The sequence below is a fragment of the Lytechinus variegatus genome, chromosome 5 (genome assembly GCF_018143015.1).
Source record: "Lytechinus variegatus isolate NC3 chromosome 5, Lvar_3.0, whole genome shotgun sequence".
NCBI classification, from domain to species: Eukaryota; Metazoa; Echinodermata; class Echinoidea; order Temnopleuroida; family Toxopneustidae; genus Lytechinus; species Lytechinus variegatus.
The window spans coordinates 16,408,482-16,426,896 of record NC_054744.1 but is presented as its reverse complement, the minus strand read 5'-3'; the positions used below and the strand labels follow the sequence as shown (position 1 = coordinate 16,426,896).

General features: G+C 36.7%; 1 protein-coding gene across 1 annotated transcript; it reads left to right on the top strand.

The window, feature by feature from the left end:
* Positions 1 to 1,465: 1,465 nt before the first annotated feature.
* Positions 1,466 to 11,049, top strand: LOC121415574 (uncharacterized protein PB18E9.04c-like). Its single transcript, XM_041608838.1, has 4 exons — positions 1,466 to 1,606; positions 6,235 to 6,301; positions 7,195 to 7,341; positions 9,446 to 11,049. Exons 1-4 carry the CDS (start codon positions 1,604 to 1,606, stop codon positions 10,174 to 10,176), a joined length of 948 nt encoding a protein of 315 aa, XP_041464772.1. The 5' UTR covers positions 1,466 to 1,603; the 3' UTR covers positions 10,177 to 11,049.
* Positions 11,050 to 18,415: the final 7,366 nt, after the last annotated feature.

Sequence of the window (18,415 nt, the reverse complement as noted above, 5' to 3'; positions counted from 1 at the left end):
CCGAGTTAGGATTAAATAGGATATAAAACCTGAAGATGATGTATCTTACAATGCAATACTGAAGAAGCAATTTTTGTTTTCGCGTTTGTGAAATATTTCGTTTGTATGTCAACAGTACTGTGTTGAAATATATTGGTTATTTGATATTACTGAATAAAGACCTCGCCGACTCGATTGTGCTATTAGCTTGGCGGGCTAATCCCCAAATAATGCGTATTTTGTTTTTTGGGTGTGTACTCAATAGTTGTTATGGTTTGCAATGAGAGATTTGTAAGAATTATGCTGTGAACGTTGGATGACGAACGTTAGCGATTGATCACTTAATTATAATGAAATGGATTATCAAGATTGTCGGAGCATGCGCATTTTGCTCAGTAGACTGACCATAGGTGCCAATCAGAATTGTTCTTTCAAATTAACTATTAATTGCTAACCCATCACTGGGCCCTGATCACTATGATAATTGAGTGTGATAGCAATAACTTTCTTCTATCCACAACCCAAGATTTGCCTTTAGAAATTAGAATCAACGTATTAATTCAAAATTATATTTTAGTATCATTTTACCGCAGTCGTGTTCTTGATGTCGTATATGAACAGACAACGTACGATTGATTTTTTCATGGTGCTCATTTTATTTTCATAACAACTCTTATTTTTGTCTCGCCCACCAGAGGTGAAGGCGAAATTTAGGGATCCATATGTCGTCCGTCGTCCGTCTTTCGTCCGTCCGTCACAAATTTGATGACACATAACTCCGCAACAGTTAGTCACTTCTCAACCAAACTTGGATGGTAGATGGACTTGGGGGACCTGCATGTGATGCTGCAGTCGGAGGTCACATGGTAAGGTCAAAGGTAATTTTTAGGTCAACATGAAAGTTTACGTGCAAGGGTCATATGACAAGTGTTATTCCATCCCAGTCATTTCACAATGAAGTTTTGATACAATTCTGTTGCGTGCACTCGCAAATTACAATAGTGGGCGAGACACAAAATCGCTTTTGCCTTGTGTTTAGTAATAGATAAAAGGATGAAGGCACGAACGAGGTCGCAATACCGACCAATAACCTGTGTTAATTTCCGGTGAGATCTAGTAATATATGCAGTATCAATTTTTGTTTATTGAGCAAAACAACCTAGATCAAATTTCTTTGATGCAAATTGCACAAAAAAGGATGCATGAAAATGCAATATCAAGGTTGGATGGGGCAATCATCAAGTACGACAATATACAATTGACTGTAAAGACTACAATGATAACAGATGTAATTAAAGACGTTGTAATGACGTAGGAAGCATCTTCCTCCTGCCAAAAACAAATGGAATTCATATTTTATCACTTAGAATACGTCGATTCGAAAAAAAAAATTACGCCAGCATTGTTTTTTTTGTCCAGTATTTTGTGGAAACTGCCGAGTGAAACCAAATGCAGAATAACCATGCCAAACTAACAGGAAACAGGGAACATTATGGTCAGATTCTTATTTGGTGAAATGTTGATATTATTGTATAATTTTTTATCCAAGTGATTTCATAGAACTACTTTCTTCAGCTTTCAAGCAATCATTTATTTTGTAATGGGATAAAACAGGAGAACGAGAATGGTGAGTAGACCGAATTGATTATACAATTATTATTGTGCATGCATAGTAAAAACACTAAAAATCATAGCTGGTCTTAGTTACCACGTTGACAACCAAGTCAAAATGTATACCCATAGTGAAGCCCCGCAGCACAAAGGTTGGCGATTAATAACTTACAACATGTAATGATTTTTTTTTTTTTTTTAACAAATGCACACTTTGTTACCAATAATGCATATAGCATTTCCATTTATTTGAAAGCAAGATAAAAGAGCATTGTAGATTAAATGCTTTACTCACGGGCATAAGTGCCGCGGCCGGGGCTCGAGCCCCGGACTTTCCATGTATAGCCAGGCGCCTTAGACCACTCGGCCACGCGCACCTCTATGGCCTGTTACAACCGATAATGTCGCAGCGACAGTATCGGTTGACTGTGACATTATGCATGGATGATTTTGGCGTAATGTCACAGTGAACGCATATTGTCGTAGCTTAAAACTACTACGTCGCAAGTCTTAACGCATAATGTCGCATCGGATTTTTATTCAGGAATCGAGTTGCAGATAAGATAAGATTATGTTTTCACTCAGTAATTTGTTCAAGCTCTGTCATCTGAACGTTTTTGAAAGTGTGTTTGGTGGGACAGGTGCGAATGCAGGGGGGACAGTATCAGAGGCGTCGATCCAGGGGGGCGATCGCCCCACCAATGAAAATATTGGGGGGGCAAACATTTCGTTTTGCCCCCCAATAATTCTGCATTTGCAACTAAAAAATGAAATAAGATTGTAATCATACACTGGAATCAGCAAGCGAGATTGAGATACCAACTCGATTTTTATTTAAAATCGTACTCAAAATGTCTGCTTTTCAGATTGGAATATAAAAATTTTCAGCTCACGCTTCGCGCTCGCATCATTTCTGTACCAAAAACCCATATTTTTCATGATTAAAAAGGTAAAGAGAATGTCCCGTTTTCAGTTCTTAACCTCAAATAGACTCCCGCTGCGATTTGCAATAATCTTTTGTTGGATATATATATATTGTTCTTCATTAAAAGCGTCCATTATACTGTCTTTTTTTCCAGATCGAAATATCAAAATTTTCTGCTCGCGCTTCGCATCTATTGTTCTTCTAGATACCCATCTTAATCATTGGTACCAAAAATGCTTAGAATATCAAGCTTTCAGGTCAGAATATAAAGAAATTTCAGCTCTCTCTCTCGTGAGATACATGTATCTATCTTCCTCATGAGTTACTACAAACAAACCTAAACAGGTACATTTTTCCTGTTTTCATGTCATACTAAAAAAAATCAGCTCGCGCTTCGCGCTCGCATTGTTGGTGAGGGTGAGATGTGTCTCTTTCTCATGAGTCATACAAACCCCGAACCTGATAACAAAGTTCTGGTCATTATTTGAAATAAGGCTTGAATTTCAATAATTTCACAAAATGAAGAGGTTCTCCAGGCTGGCTTTCAAACTCACTCGACACTCTGTTTTGTTGACGATCAGCCATGCATTAAATCTTTTGTTCACCATGCGAAAGCTTCTGTGGGAAACCGGTGAAAACACGTTGATCTCATGAAATTATGGAAATACAAGCCTTATTTCAAATGACCAGAACTTTTTTATTTCTTGACCATTTTCTGTGATTTAGGTACCAAATTAAAGAGCAGATATTGAACTTTTCAGAAATGTGGTTTTCTTTTTGAAAACCAGATACCCCCCGCCAAATGAGTTTTTGGTATCCTTTCTTCAAATTGTTTTTGCTCACTCATGCGTGAATAAGAAATAACCTAAGTAATATCAGATGAAAGAAGAGATTCTAAGCTTTAAATTGGTAGGTCATTTGTCTATTCTATTTATGATTAAGTTATTATAAATGATCGCTAAATCTCGGTTTCGTTTATTCTGGGACGCACTATACATTGTATATATAGGCCTAAGTGTGTGGGGGTGTAGGGATGTGTGTGTGGGTGAGTTTGTTCGTTTTGTGTGATCGAGTGCCTTTGGAATGTTGATTCATGATTTTGCCCCCCCCCCCCCTGAAAAATGGATCGACGCCCCTGGGCAGTATTAAATCTATTATGAAAAAAAAGATTTGATATTTTATCGTTCTTAGAAAAGAGAAAAAAAGAGATTAGAAAACAAATGACATTGGATGTAATCATTAAACTCAGATATGAACGATGAAACTGTTACAGGATGAGATTCTTAGCATGGCGGTCTGTAAATATTAATCAATTGCATATTAAATGACATATATGAGACAAGATATTCAGCGAACTCGAAAGAGTTCTTCTCACCAGCAGCTGCCATACGGACATCAATTGTCTCTCTAAACACAAGGCCAGTCCCGCCGCCACGGCGACCACTTCGTGGATGATGAACAAATTGATACCCATTGGGAGTATTTTATTGGGAGTCATTTCTGTTAAGCCAAGTTTCTGCAATGGCAACCAAGTCTACTTTGCTGTCACAGATGAAATCGTGCATGATGGCAGTCTTATTGCGCACAGACTGTACGTTTACAGAACAGAGCTGACGATTCGAAGAAGAAGATGATGATGATGACGATACTGGCTGCTTATCGCGTGTAATAGAGTTCTTTCTACGGCCTCATTGAGTTCCTCGCCGTGTTTTACCCCTTTGAATACCATATGAGTGAATGGGTTACAAATGTCCAATGGGAGATTTCTATTGGAATTCCTCAATTCAAGAAGGGTAGCAGAAGAATACTTGATCATGCGTTGAACATTAGCTGTACCATGTCGAAGTGACGTCGGCGATACTTCTTCATGTTGAATGTAGTTATAAGGTCCGGGGTTTTGATGAACATCACCTGCATTGAGAAGTTCTAGTTGAAAGGAGGCAGTGCAGTTTGAGCTGTATAGGATTCTCCTCTTTAGAAAGTGCTTTCTTGTGAATAGTCCGTGATGAAAAGGGTACACAGAAGACCATTCACTGCAATGCACAAAGTCATTCAAGGAAGCACACAAACACAGAGCAACATAGACTTCATTGTGCTTGACTTGTATCCAGATGTTCAAGTTCATTCAAGCAGGAACAATACAATAGATAATATTAATTACACAGTATGGCATAGGAAAAACATGGTTTACCGAGTACAGCAAGAGCCAACCTTTTCCAAATTGGTACATCAAAATACAACATGAAAACCACGACTTGCTGACTGAAACCTGTCTAGCAGTTTCTTAACACCAATACAAAAAGAATGATGCAATAATGATTAATGAAAAACCCCTAAAACAAGCAATCAGAAGCTCTAATTGGAGAACAAGCAAAAGCCATGTGCAACATGCCAGTGCGCTCATCCTGATGCATTTAGACGGAAGCAATGAACATTCTGAGCAGTTTTTGGCACCATTAAAATGCGCATATTTCGTGTAACAATACGAAATATAATTTCTTTATCAAGGTATCATGAACAACACTGAAATGTAATTAAATTTGTATTCAATTTCAAGCTAGATGACTTTACTCTCTTGCAAATTAAGTTGAATGACATGTATAGCGATATATGCCCAGATGAGTGGTGGTATGCGTATTATACTTGCGTTTCACTAGTCCACACACTACAATTTTTCAAAGTCCACCCACTTCTCCTAACAATGAATTCGATACTGACCCCCTCACCTACATCCGCGCCTGCCCATTAAACACGCTCTTGAATACGTTCAGATGACAGAGCTTACACAAATTAATCAGTGAAAAAAAATAGTTTTTGCCTTACATTTAACTCGAGTCCTGAAGCGAATACCGCTGCGACATCATGCGTTAAAGGGGGTTAAAGGCCTGGTCCACCGCCCGAGCGTTGTTGGAGCGGTCATGGAGCGGAGAGAAAAAAATCATCACCGCTCGCTACCGTTCACCATTTTAGATTTCGATTGTTTTTTTTTTTTCGATTTTTTCCCCCAATTTTGTAAGCGAAATTCGAAACTCTCTCCCTACCGCTCCACGACCGCTCCAACAACGGTCGGGCGGTGTGACCAGGGGAGCGTTTCATCAATATATCCATCCGACAACTTGTCAGATCCGACATCTTTCCTTGATTCTGATTGGCTGAGAGGCACTCTTCCTATGGTAACTGTTGGATAAACTGGTACTTGTTGGATAAAATGTCCAACAAGTCCTTCATGAAACGCCCCCCTGGCCTTTAGGCTTGCGACGTTAAAAGGAAATTAAAGCTACGATATTATGCGTTGACTGTGACATTATGCGTTGGACGCTCTTAATCTGCGACATGATGCGTTGCTGCAACATTTTCGGTTGTAACATGGCCCATCGAGATCATCATTGCATGTGCATTTTGTTCAGTAGGCTGACTTTAGGTACCAACAGAATTATTTGTTTTTTTTTTCAAATAAGCGATTAATCGTTAACCTTTACGACGTTACAGGGCCCTGATCATTCTAATAATTTACTTTGATAGCAATATCCATGATCCATGATTTGATTTTAGAAATTAGAGTCAACCTATTAATTTAAATATTAATTTAATTCTAAATGCTATTATAATTAGAATGAAATTTACTGAATGAATAATATATGTTGGGTTGTGATAAAGCCTATGTAGTGATTTCATTTCCCCCATCCTCAAACACGCCCTTTTGCACATTTCTTTTGCAGTCTTGCCCCAAGTTTCAGTATCGGTTTACTGCAGTCGTGTTCTTGATGTCATATATCAACAGACAACGTAAGATTTTTTTTTCATGGTGTTCAACTTATAACAAGTCTTATTTTGGTTACTTTAGTGAAACTTTTCAGTAAGAAAAAAATGTAGGTTTAAACAAAATTGGGGGCAGTTCGGTGTAGCCATTGTGAACTTAGTGAAGAAATCCTTGCACATAACTTTGGTATCATAATTATGATGTAGGCCTAGTACATGTTGACTGTATGTTAACTCATTCTCGGATTAAAAAAAAAAAATTGTACAAAAGTTTAAGACTTTTCCAATAATTACTGTCATGCAGTGGCTCACAGTAATTGAAGATTCAGATTTTAAAAACAAAAACCAATTTATGTTTGTTCTTTTATTTATTTGTATTGCCCAGTATATATGTAGGCCTATATGAATGTAATTTTCTATAACTTCGTGTAATTTCTTGTTGCAATTGAATGGAAACAATCATTCACGGGTGATTACTTTTAGATCCTCAATCGATATCCTCCTGTAGTGATCCACAATGTATGATAAATCTTACCTGTACAAGAGAAGCCTTACCATGCAGAAAGTCGGGTACGGTGTATCTTAAGGTCCAACCATTCCCATTCATAACTACAATGGTATATTCTGATACAAATCATACTTCTAAGTATTGTTTTATCATTCTCTTTCTCCAAGTGTATGATAATTTAAAAAATATCAATGTTTCAATAACATACTTTATCCGTAATTATCAATGATTTTGTAATTATATGTGTTATTGTTTGAATATTTTTTGTGTCATTATTACCTCGTAAATACATCGCAATTCGCCCTTAGCCGCGATGATGTCTTGATTTTTATTAATATTCCATTTATCTATCTACCAATGTGAAAATTATCTTAAATATTTGAAACCTGACTTTTTTTGACTTTTGATGTAGACTCGACCATCGCATTCGAATGTACGCCTCTGGCTCTTGCCGACACATCTGTCATTCAGATGATGGCAACAAGAATAGGAAATGGCCCGCTGGTCGCACATATGAAAAGATACAATCACTTCATATGCAGGCCTATACCACCACAAGGTAATTATACATCAATAAAGTTATTCTAGTTGCACCATGTTCCATATACTGTCCTTGAAAAGTTTTCGATTCCATGTCGACGAACGAGTTATCACACAATCTTAAAAGTTACAATCACGAAGCATTTATACAGTGCGTATAAAAAAAACGGGACAGATTTGAAGTCTATAAAATTTTAGTTTAAATTATTATGTCTATATTTTGGTGTTAATAGGTGCTCTAAGGTCTTGTCTTTCAAATGCTATAAAAAAAATTAGTTTCGTTCATGCTTGAGCGAACACGGGACGTTTTTGTTGGGGGTTCAAAAAGAGGCTTGCGCCAGAATTGCAGAATATGAGTAATATGATGTTCGGACTTCTTGCTAATTAGCAGACTTCCTCTTAACCTTTTCATTATCTTTGCCATAATTTTCAAATCATGCGGTCAAAATTCATTTTCAGATTTATTTATTTGCTTGAATTATTCTGTTATTTCTTTTTAATATGCTCTCTGTTAGCTTTGAATATTCCTTCTTCAAGCTAAACTTATTTTTTATCAACCGAATTATGGGAGAGCATGGATTTTTTTTCAAATCCTTTCATTATGTGCTACAAAGGTTATGGTGCCTTTTGAACAAAGCCACACAGATGGGCGGGTGCTCGGGTTGCCCCCCCCCCTCAATTAAAAAAAATCATGACCAAGAAAAAAAGTGGACAGGAAATAAGGAAAGATAGAAAGTAAAATATGATATCATTTTCTGAATATTATGTCAAAATCTATCACAAAATTTGATATTGTAATTTAAAAATATATTTGCGTGCTCACTTCGCTCGCTCACAACTTTTTAATACATTTTACCCGATCTGCCATATCTAGCTCCCTCAAAATTGACTCAATACACCATTGTCATTGAAAACATGAATCCCTTCCTGCGTTTCCTGTCAAGCAATTAAACTTGGTCAAGGAATTAATGACCCCTTGAAAAATAGATTCATGTCTTTTAAAGGTACATAACATTATTTGTTTCACATAATAAAACAATTTGAATAATCACAAGTTTTCCCAATTTATAATTCAAATCTTCTTGCTTGGGTTGACCCCCAAAAATCTTCTTTCTCAGTTACTTATGAAGGAAAATTAAAAGGTAAGAGAAGCTTAAATGAAAAAAAAAATAATTCAATTAAATAAATAACTTTGTTAAATGAAATTTGACAGCATAATTCGAAAATTGTGGCACAGATAATGAAAAGGTCAAGAGGAAGTCTCCTGATTAGCAAGAAGTCTGATCATTGTATTACACATATTCTGCAATTCTGGCGCAAGCCTCTTTTTGCACCCCAACAAAAACGTCCCGTGTTCGCTCAAGCATGAATAAAATTTATTTTTTTAATTGCATTTCAAAGATAAGACCTTAGAGCATCTATTAACACCAAAATATAGACATCTTTATTTAAACAAAAATTTTATAGACTTTTCAAATCTGTCCGTTTTTTTTTATACGCACTGTATTTTGTTCTATCACATTTTGAATTGGGATCGTAGCATAGAAATGAATTAATGTAGATTCGCTGAGAGCGATAATCATAATAATGCTGCCCATCAAATAAGCCACTTGATACAGAAATCACGAGGGAGATACTTATATTGCGGGATCAAGAACAAAGAGTAGGCCTGATAATATCGATTCTAGTATTAAGTATCTTAATATCACCATCCATGATATCTAGCAAATACTATGAATGGAATTCGATGATTAAAATCATATTCCCTGGAGTTTTAGATGGCACCTCCGATTGAAGATGAGGAAAGTAGTGCAACTTTAGAAATTGCCCCGGGCTCTTATTTCAAAGATACGCCGTTGCATTGGGCCTTCATATTCATTTAATAACCATAAAACTGTAATGTCTTCATGTGGGAATTTATTATTCATTATTCATTTATCATAATTGCTTTAAACAGACGGTAGATATAATTTCTTTTATATTAGTCATATAATATTCGTCTCGAGCTGACCGGGGATAGCTGCATAATTATGTAGCCCTATGGATTGAAAAATAATAAGTCGAAATAAAACAGAAATGTTAATACACCTTTCCCCCAAAAAAATTTTTTTTGCCCCATGCAGAAGCAAATATGACACTGACACCATCTCCTTTGGGTGGTATTGCTGAGAGTACATCAGATGTACCCATGACGTCGGCTGGTATTACTAAGGGTACATCATCTGTATCCATTGCGTCGAGTGGTATCACTGAGGGAACATCAGCTGCACCCATGACGTCGGCTGAAGGTACATCATCTGTACCCATTGCGTCGAGTGGTATCACTGAGGATACATCATCTGTACCCATGGCGTCAAGTGGTGGTACATCAGCTGCACCCATGACGCCGGCTGGTATTACTGAGGGTACATCATCTGTATCCATGGCGTCGAGTGGTATCACTGAGGGAACATCAGGTGCACCCATGACGTTGGCTGAGGGTACATCATCTGTACCCATTGCGTCGAGTGATATTACTGAGGGTACATCCACTGCAACCATGGCGTCGAGTGGTATCACTGAGGGTACATCAGCTGCACCCATGGCGTCGAGTGGTGTTGCCGAGAGCACAGCTGCACCCCAAACTGCATCCACAGATCTTTCCTCGATCGATCCGTCTACTTTGACCAGTCTACCGCCGTCATCGACGAACATGTCAGCGATATCAGAGTATACAACATCTACATTAGCCTCTGGAAGCCCCCACCGGGACAACCTCCGTTGGCCCAATCATGTCGGACTCAGTAACACAGGGCAGTACATTGGACACAACTGGTACAAGTGGTTCTACTTACTCAGCTCCTCCAACAGATGAAAGTAGCGAGACTAATGATTAGTGGTTAAATGTTTATTGCTGAAAAGCTCCTGCATGAGATATTGACAATAATGTCATCAAAATAAGCCTATATATCGCAGTCTACATGTGTTGTCATTATGTAGTCCATGCGGTGATTTGGATGAGATTTTAATGTATTTATTTACAAACAAAATAAACAACATTATTTACAGAATTTTCAATCAAGCTTCAGTGTAGGCCTAAAATAAAAAATCATAAAAGGTAATTGAATCAGGGACTGAATTTAAAACGTTGCAATATATCTGACTATGAGCTAAAAAAAAATGAGGTATCAAAACGGAGAGGGTTGCCTAAAAATCGATAAAGAAGCAAGCCCTGTGACTTATAATTTCAAAGTAAGGAATCTTTAATAATATGTAAAATAATGAACGTAAAGAGACAAAATAGTAAATGGATAAAAAACACGAGAAAAAGCTAGAACATGATTGCCATAATATAGGACAAACGAGGAGTTTTAAAAAGGAAGAGAGGGGACTGGTGGTGGAGAGGTAAGAGATGGTGAAAAGGGTGATGAACAAAACTTTAAGCACGTTGTTTAAGCCCAGCCTCTATCATAATATATTTTCAAACTGTCAAACATAAATTATGTCTTGCAATTAATTGTAAATTAGTGATTAATTGCTAATTTGCTCCATAAAACAAGGGGTTTAATTTGATTTGCTATAACTAACGTTGATCGATCAATTGTAAAATTGCAACAGAATATTTGCAATTAATATATATTTTCTTGCGACACCCCCTAAGTCAGGTGAAATTGTGGTTTTAATATGATTGACAACTGATTCAGTGCAGTAGATATTTATTGCTGCAACTTATTTCATTATAAGGGAGACATTATTCACACAAGTATGAAATAATGAAAAAAATGATTTTATGGAATAACAAAGGAAACGGAAAGTGGCGATGTGACATCATCAGCCCACCTAATAAATATTCATGACGACTGTTTTCACAAAATATTGCTCAACTTCAAACTTTAATAACTTTATTATTTGTTATCCGATTTTGATGAAATTTTCGGCATTTTGCTCCGTGAATTCTACTCTATGTATCAAGATATAAATATTTACAGCCCAGATTATCCCTTTAAATATGTTACACAACGGGACACTAATAAGATGAATGACAAATTTTATAACTTTTATATCTATATTATCTATACCTGCGCGAGTATTATTTTTCATTTTACCAACTATGGATATCATTTCGCGTTTAGTTATTGGTTTAAAGGAAATATAATATGTATTTTGGTGTTTAAGATAATCTTTAAAAGAATCACAAACAGAGTTAATTTGAGTTTGTATTTTTTTTACCAATGTTAAAAAGAAATCATTGAAAATATTAAATATGTCTTTCTTATTATTTTGTTACATTAACTTTATCAACTTCAAGCAAATCAATTTTGATTACTTTTTTTATTCTTTTTCTTGTTTGAGAGATTATGTATAATTTTCCAAGTTGATTTAATATTGCATTTCACTTCATGGAACTTTCTATTTTAATAATCTCTCTTAGTCTGTCTTATCTTTAAAGTTACATAATTACGAAAATTTTTAAGAGCTTGCTCTCTATATAAAGTTCGATTTTCAAATATTCTTTTTTTTACGGCATAGTTTTATCAAGTCCTTGGTTAATATGTTTTGTTTTGTACAATGGGATTTGAGAGGAAGGCAGTCCTTTATAAACATATTTGTAAGAAAGTCCGATAAATAGTCAACAGTGGCATAAGAGGATACAAAATTCCATGTGACATTGCATAGTGTGCTACAAAAAAAGATCGCAAATTTATATCATTAGTATTTCGCGTTGTAAAATTAATTGGCTTGTTATTTGAAATATGTTTGAAAGATGGAAATATGCAAAACAGTGGGACATAACATCACTTAGAATAATACCAGAATTGACAGAAATATCTGTATTCTTAAAAATATTGTCTAATAAGGTAGCAGTGTTTGACGCAATTTCAGTAGGACATTCAATGGTTGGATGCAAGTAGAAACTATGTAAAAGATCTTAAAAGGAATCAACTTTTGAGTTGACACCAGAGTCAAGTCTATATAATTTATCTCACCCATGATAAACCAGTTTTATGCATTAATATTGATTTTATGTAACAGAATACAAAAGGAAGAGAGAAGCAAGTTTACATTATATCCAGGAGGACGGTATACAACACCAATAATAGTTTGTTTTTTACATTGACTGCTATTGCACAATTCTATTAAAATACATTCATATGATTCTGAGACAACTGGCAAGACATTTTTTATAATACAATTCAATAAATTAGGTACATACATTCCCGTTCCACCACCTCGTTTCCTCTATTAGTACATATTAAGTTATATCCATTTGTATCATAAAGACTTAATTGAGATGATTTTTCAACCATGTCTGACAAACCTTTTATTACAAATGTATGATATATACTCCTGAGAAATAAACTAAAGTTATCAAAATTCTGCACAAGACTCCTACAGCTGAAATGGAATGAGAATGAAGTAGAAAATTCATCACCTTCATATTTTAAGTTAAAATAAGAAATAATAAGAATAAGAATGTTGTAACTGCATATCACTTTTAAAATTCGTCGGGAAAGAAAATACAAGCAGGTGTTAGAGAGTTAGACCTGGAAAATACAGTATGCGACACATCGTATAGCAAATATTCATTAGATTTAGAATAATAATAAAGAGAGAAATCGACAAGTTTCTAGAAGACAAAGAAAAAGTAGACAGTGTATTGGAATTGAAAGGTAAGAAATCAATCTAAAACAAACACAAGTAAATACAAATAACCAGGTTAAAATTTTAATCATTGAAACTTTAATAAATAGAGAGTAATGGATCAATGATTATTATTATTATTTACATTATTCACATTGTTTACATTATGAGTTATCTTCATATAAGTTAATTTACAATTATATTCTTCAGAAAAAAAGTCAGTTCATGTATATATAATTGCTCTGTTCTGTGTTTTAACTTTAAATAATGTTGTACACATCTGGAAAGAAAAATCTGGGACTGAATGACCAGAAGAGATTGAAATTGAAGCGGGGGGGGTGAATTAAGGGAGAAGAAACTGTTTGTAATGACTGCAAGAAAAAAAGATGGAGAAAAGAACAGAGAGGGAGCCGGGGAGATAACAGAGAGGTGGAGAAAAGCAGACAAGATGAGAGAGAAAAGTAGACCATATCAGACAAAGACTCTGAAAATAGAAGAGAATTGAAGTCCTATAACCAAAACAAGAGGGATTGTATGGACATAAAGGGAAGGTATAGAAAGTTGAAGTTCTGGTATCCGAGCCCGGGGGTATCCGAGTCTTGCGGAGGACTATAGGAATCAGAAATGCGCTCAGATAATCAACAAAGTCAACATGGCATGGGAATCGTGTACTCTAATTTTGGGTGTCTTCTTTCTCTAGCTCTGAAAATTGGTTGGGCCTGCACCATGGAATATACCACCCTCAGCATCCTGTAATGTAACAGAGTGCCCCTTTTTAATACGGTCTAAACATAAACCACATTAGGTCAGCTTGCGCGCTTCGCCCTCGCATCAATTAATCGATATAGCCCCCCCCGGGGGGGGCACCGTTTACATTGACGAGTGGATACCATCATGCGAGACCAAAAAACACGTAAAAAGGGTGTCTTTTTCAAGATAAGGCACGTTATACGTAACGTGATAAGGGTGTCAAAACACAAAAAGGGTATCTATTTCGCCAGGAAAGCTACGTACGTGTTTAGGGTCAAATTTGCGGGGATGATAAAACAAAATTTTAATGTTTTATAAAGGATGTCCTTTTTGCCCCAAACATTACGTATTTAGAGTCCGATTTGAGCGAGGTGTGGGGCCGTATCAAATCAAATGACGTGTCAAGGTAAAACCCGGCCGACGACCGACGGACCCGTGCCATAACAATAAAATATTGCTGTACTCATTTAGGACCGGGCCCTTCATTTCATGGACTACTTGCCATTGCAAGAGTTTCGTTTTGTTTCCAATACTTGTTAAGGGTAGGGTTTCACCGGCACGCCAACAAGCGTGGAATTTTCAGAATATGGAAAATAGGTGTTAAGGGTGCTTTTTGAGACCCCATGGCCGCGCATGGTATCCACTCGTCAATGGAAGAGGTCTAGTATCCTCACCCATTAAAAAATATCAGGTCTGAATATAAAAAAATGTCAGCGTCCGCTTCATCACGCTCTCATTATATTATTCGATTGATGAGGTATGTGTGTCTTCTTCATAAGTCACTGCAACAGTCCGTAATAGGTTCCTTTTCAGACAAGTTTATTAAAAACTTCAGCTTGCCTTTCGAGCTCACATCAAATACCCATCTTTTCAATGATCACAAATGAGAATATTCAAATCCGATCAGTTTTAGGACAATTAAAATAAATGAAATTTCCAAACATTTGGGCCCTCGCTTCGCGCTTGCATTATTCTATTAGGGTTTATTAAAATAAGTACAGGTCATCAACCCACTATAAGTATGCTGTCACTACAATTCTGTAACCTTTAACCCACAACTTCAATCTTAAAAGGCCTGGGCCCCATAACGTGAACCTGAGTACCGGTACATGAAACCAACCAACAAGTTATGAACCAACAATATTTAGTGACCATACAAAGTTTTGGGTGAAAATATCCCCCCCCCCCCCCTTATTGAAAGCTGGATCCACCCCTCTAACAGTACCGTACTTGTCAGCTAGCCAATCAAGATCGTCGACAACTTGACTGTCAAGAAATGTTTATGAAATTAATCAATACTCCAGTGGGCACCATAACCATGGGGGTGATTTACCTCCTTTGAAAATCACTGTGTGGACTGAAAATTCAACGAAATAAAATCGAGGACGCCCTCCTTTGACCAACCTGCAATTTGATGCTGCTGTTTACGTTGGCTGCTGTTGTCACAACTCTATTGTGAAACTTTTATCTATCTTGAGGTCTATTCGTGATTTTTGAATAAATTAGACAGGATAAAATGGTGAACGGATATCTGCTCTTGATTCAAGCATTTTGGAGGGAAGGGAAAAAAATAAAAGCAAGGCAAAAATCGTGTCAATGGTAAGTCGATCATAATTGTGCAATGTGTAGTCCCATTAGTTGATCCTTACGTCATGCAAGTTGAAAAGGCCGAGATTGACTTAACAAGTTAACAGATGGCATCCGTCTGTTTCGAGGAGTTTTTAATTTTTTTTAATTTCTCCTCGTACACAGACGGCTCGCTATCGTGCAGCCATTTTATTACATTATGGAACTTGCAATGCAAAATCCCCCCGCCCGTCGGGGCTCTTCAATTTTTGTCTTTAAAAGTTTAAAAATTAATTTATGAATCAAACATTTTTAAAATAAAATTAACGTGACCAAAATGCAAATTATTTTCCTCTTGGCATTAATTGCCAAAAAACTGGGAAAAAATCAAGTTAAAAGGAACAAAAACAGTGACTTACCTCGGCTGTCATGCAACTTTGGTCTAGAGAGTGACTAACGTCAACAAGTAACGCGTAGTCAACGTAGCGTAGTTTAGAGTATAACCACTCATGGTTTCAAATCGTCTCGTGTGTGAAGGATTCATATGCACCTGGTGCACGCGAATCTTTCACACCCTTTTTACTAAAATAACTATGACTTTACATCGTAGCTAAGCATTATATTTATTCTATGACACTTACCGAACCATATGGATCGTTTGTTGAATTCTGTTTGGTGTTGTTTTGAATAAAATAAGAGCATTTTTCGTGATCTTCACGTAGATGCCTCTTGATCAGCGTTGATATCAACTTTTGCCTAAAGAGGGCGCGCGATATTATTTCAAAGTCGCGGTAGGCACTTAAGAACCAAGTTTGAAAGGATATATACTCGTAAAATTATGTCACTCTCGCCGATGAATATTCATTAGATCGTGGTCGTGCGTGTTCAATACACACTGAGTGCATGCATGCAGAGAGTTTTTATTGAACACGCACGACCACGATCTAATGATTATTCATCGCGAGAGTGACGTAATTTTACGAGTGTCCTTTCAAACTTGGTTCTTAAGTGCCTACCGTACCTTTGTTTACGGTGTTGCAAGCTAGCTGCATTCTAGGCGATCAGCATTATTTTCTTGCTCGTTCAATCCACTTTCATCATCATCTTGTCAAAAGATGGCGTACTTTACCAATAAGTATATACATGAGATGCAACCTGTTGATTTTTGGTACAATTTCCTATTATGCGCTGACGACTTGAATTGAGAATGTTCGATACGAAAAATTGCTTTTCGATTGTTGTTTGCGTACTTTCCACCGCAGTATTAAGGACGGATCGAACGGAGTATCCTGGTTGAGACTTGGAGGTAAGCGATAAAAACAGTTTTATAAATAATTTCCACTTCATTTTGTTTTTTTTAACTAAATTTATTAAAAAGAAATCATTAGTGGAGAAATACTGAAACGTTTGGCGTTTCTAATTCCCTCACATTCGTGTGATGAATGAAAACGTCAAAGTCCACTATGAAACCACATGCGTTGTGCGAGGTTAGTATTACTAACCTCGCATGTTGTGTGAGTGGAGTATAACAAGGTCTATTTGTTTAATTTCCAGAAACATATAACATATGTATAATTGAAGATATTTTCAAAGGATTAATAGCAGTATACGGCAAAACTTCCATACTTTCCCTCCACTATAATATATTATAATTAGTTTGGCCATATTGGATTGCTCTGCCATTGTCAGTAAACAGTGCAGTGGAGAGGCGCTGGTCCAAAAATTGGGATTGTCCCAGAAAACAAGGATATCTTCATAAACCACGACAAATCATGTCTTGATAAAATGAGACTGTCCTTGTTTATGGGGATTTTTTTTTCACTTGCCCGGTTGCCCCTACGGGACAAAGACATCAATTACGGGAATTGAGAGTGCTAAAAACAGATTCAGTGACCTCAATTCCCCCAAGTTCACCGTCTCCCAATAATCTTGTTATGAAACCTGATATGTTTACATTGCAGAGCTACCAAGTCGCACGCATTGCATTATGCGTGAGACTCAAGCATTTTGGACTCTTGTTCATCCCCTCAAATCTCTGTCTCACCCAACTATCACAGCCTATCCCCATACATTGTACACAATATCTGTGATCTCACTCAGATTCACAGAAAATCTCACGCATAGCTGGTCTTTGAATTTGGCATCTCTGAGTCATTGGCTAGTGCACTTGATTGGTGTCTGCACCTGACAAGACAGGTGAATGAACTTTACTAGATTTCTTGTGTGAAGAAATCTTTAAAAACTGAGACAGTCCCTGTAAACTGGGACAATCCCAATTTTCTGACCAGTGCCTCTACTGTTTGTAGGCCTAGTAATGACGTTAGACCAAAACTTTCGGTCTCTGAGTTAGCCAGGCCCCGAGAGAGTAAAAATCATTTACTAACGTATGCTTACCCTCCACGGAGCCAGGGATTCCATCCCATTCATCTGTGTGTACTGCCAAAAAACGCGATCGTGCAGCCGCCATTAGGGGGCTAACAATGCAAAATCGCCCCAACGGGGCTCATCGAATTTTGTCTTTATTTCATAAACATATATAAAAAGAAGTGGACCAAAATAAAGATAAGTATTTTGGCCTGAAATGCACCAAACAGGAAACGGAGGGGAAGCCGCAGAGCCAGACAAAGTCTGAGCGGAGCATATTCCTGACAGAAATAAACCTATTTATTGGTCTAGTATCTAAGACTAGTAATAAAGACAATATTTAATAATGGCCATGCGTTTTGAGTTGGGCCCATTTCCGTTACAACTCAAATTTTCCTCGAAAATCGCACCATTTTATACAATTGTATTTTTTTCTTATGTTTGACATCCTTTACCCATTAAAGTATATATATTCTGAAAGGAAATTGTCTGAGGAATTCAAAAATGCAATCAGAAAAGGCATAGGGTAATGTCATAAAAAGTTAAAGGTCAAAATATGTGGAAAACTGTGAAAAAAACATACTTCCCAATAAATCTGAGAGTCAGATAAACTTTACACCCTATAGGGAAATAACATGCATATTTCAACTCTTTAGAGTGAGACCTTTCCAGTGATATATAACTTGTTGGGGATAACTCTAACAAAATAACTGGGCGCAATCATCTTTTAAGACCAAATTTCACATCACAATTTTTGCAGGTAAATATGTATCAATGCTTGATTTACCCCT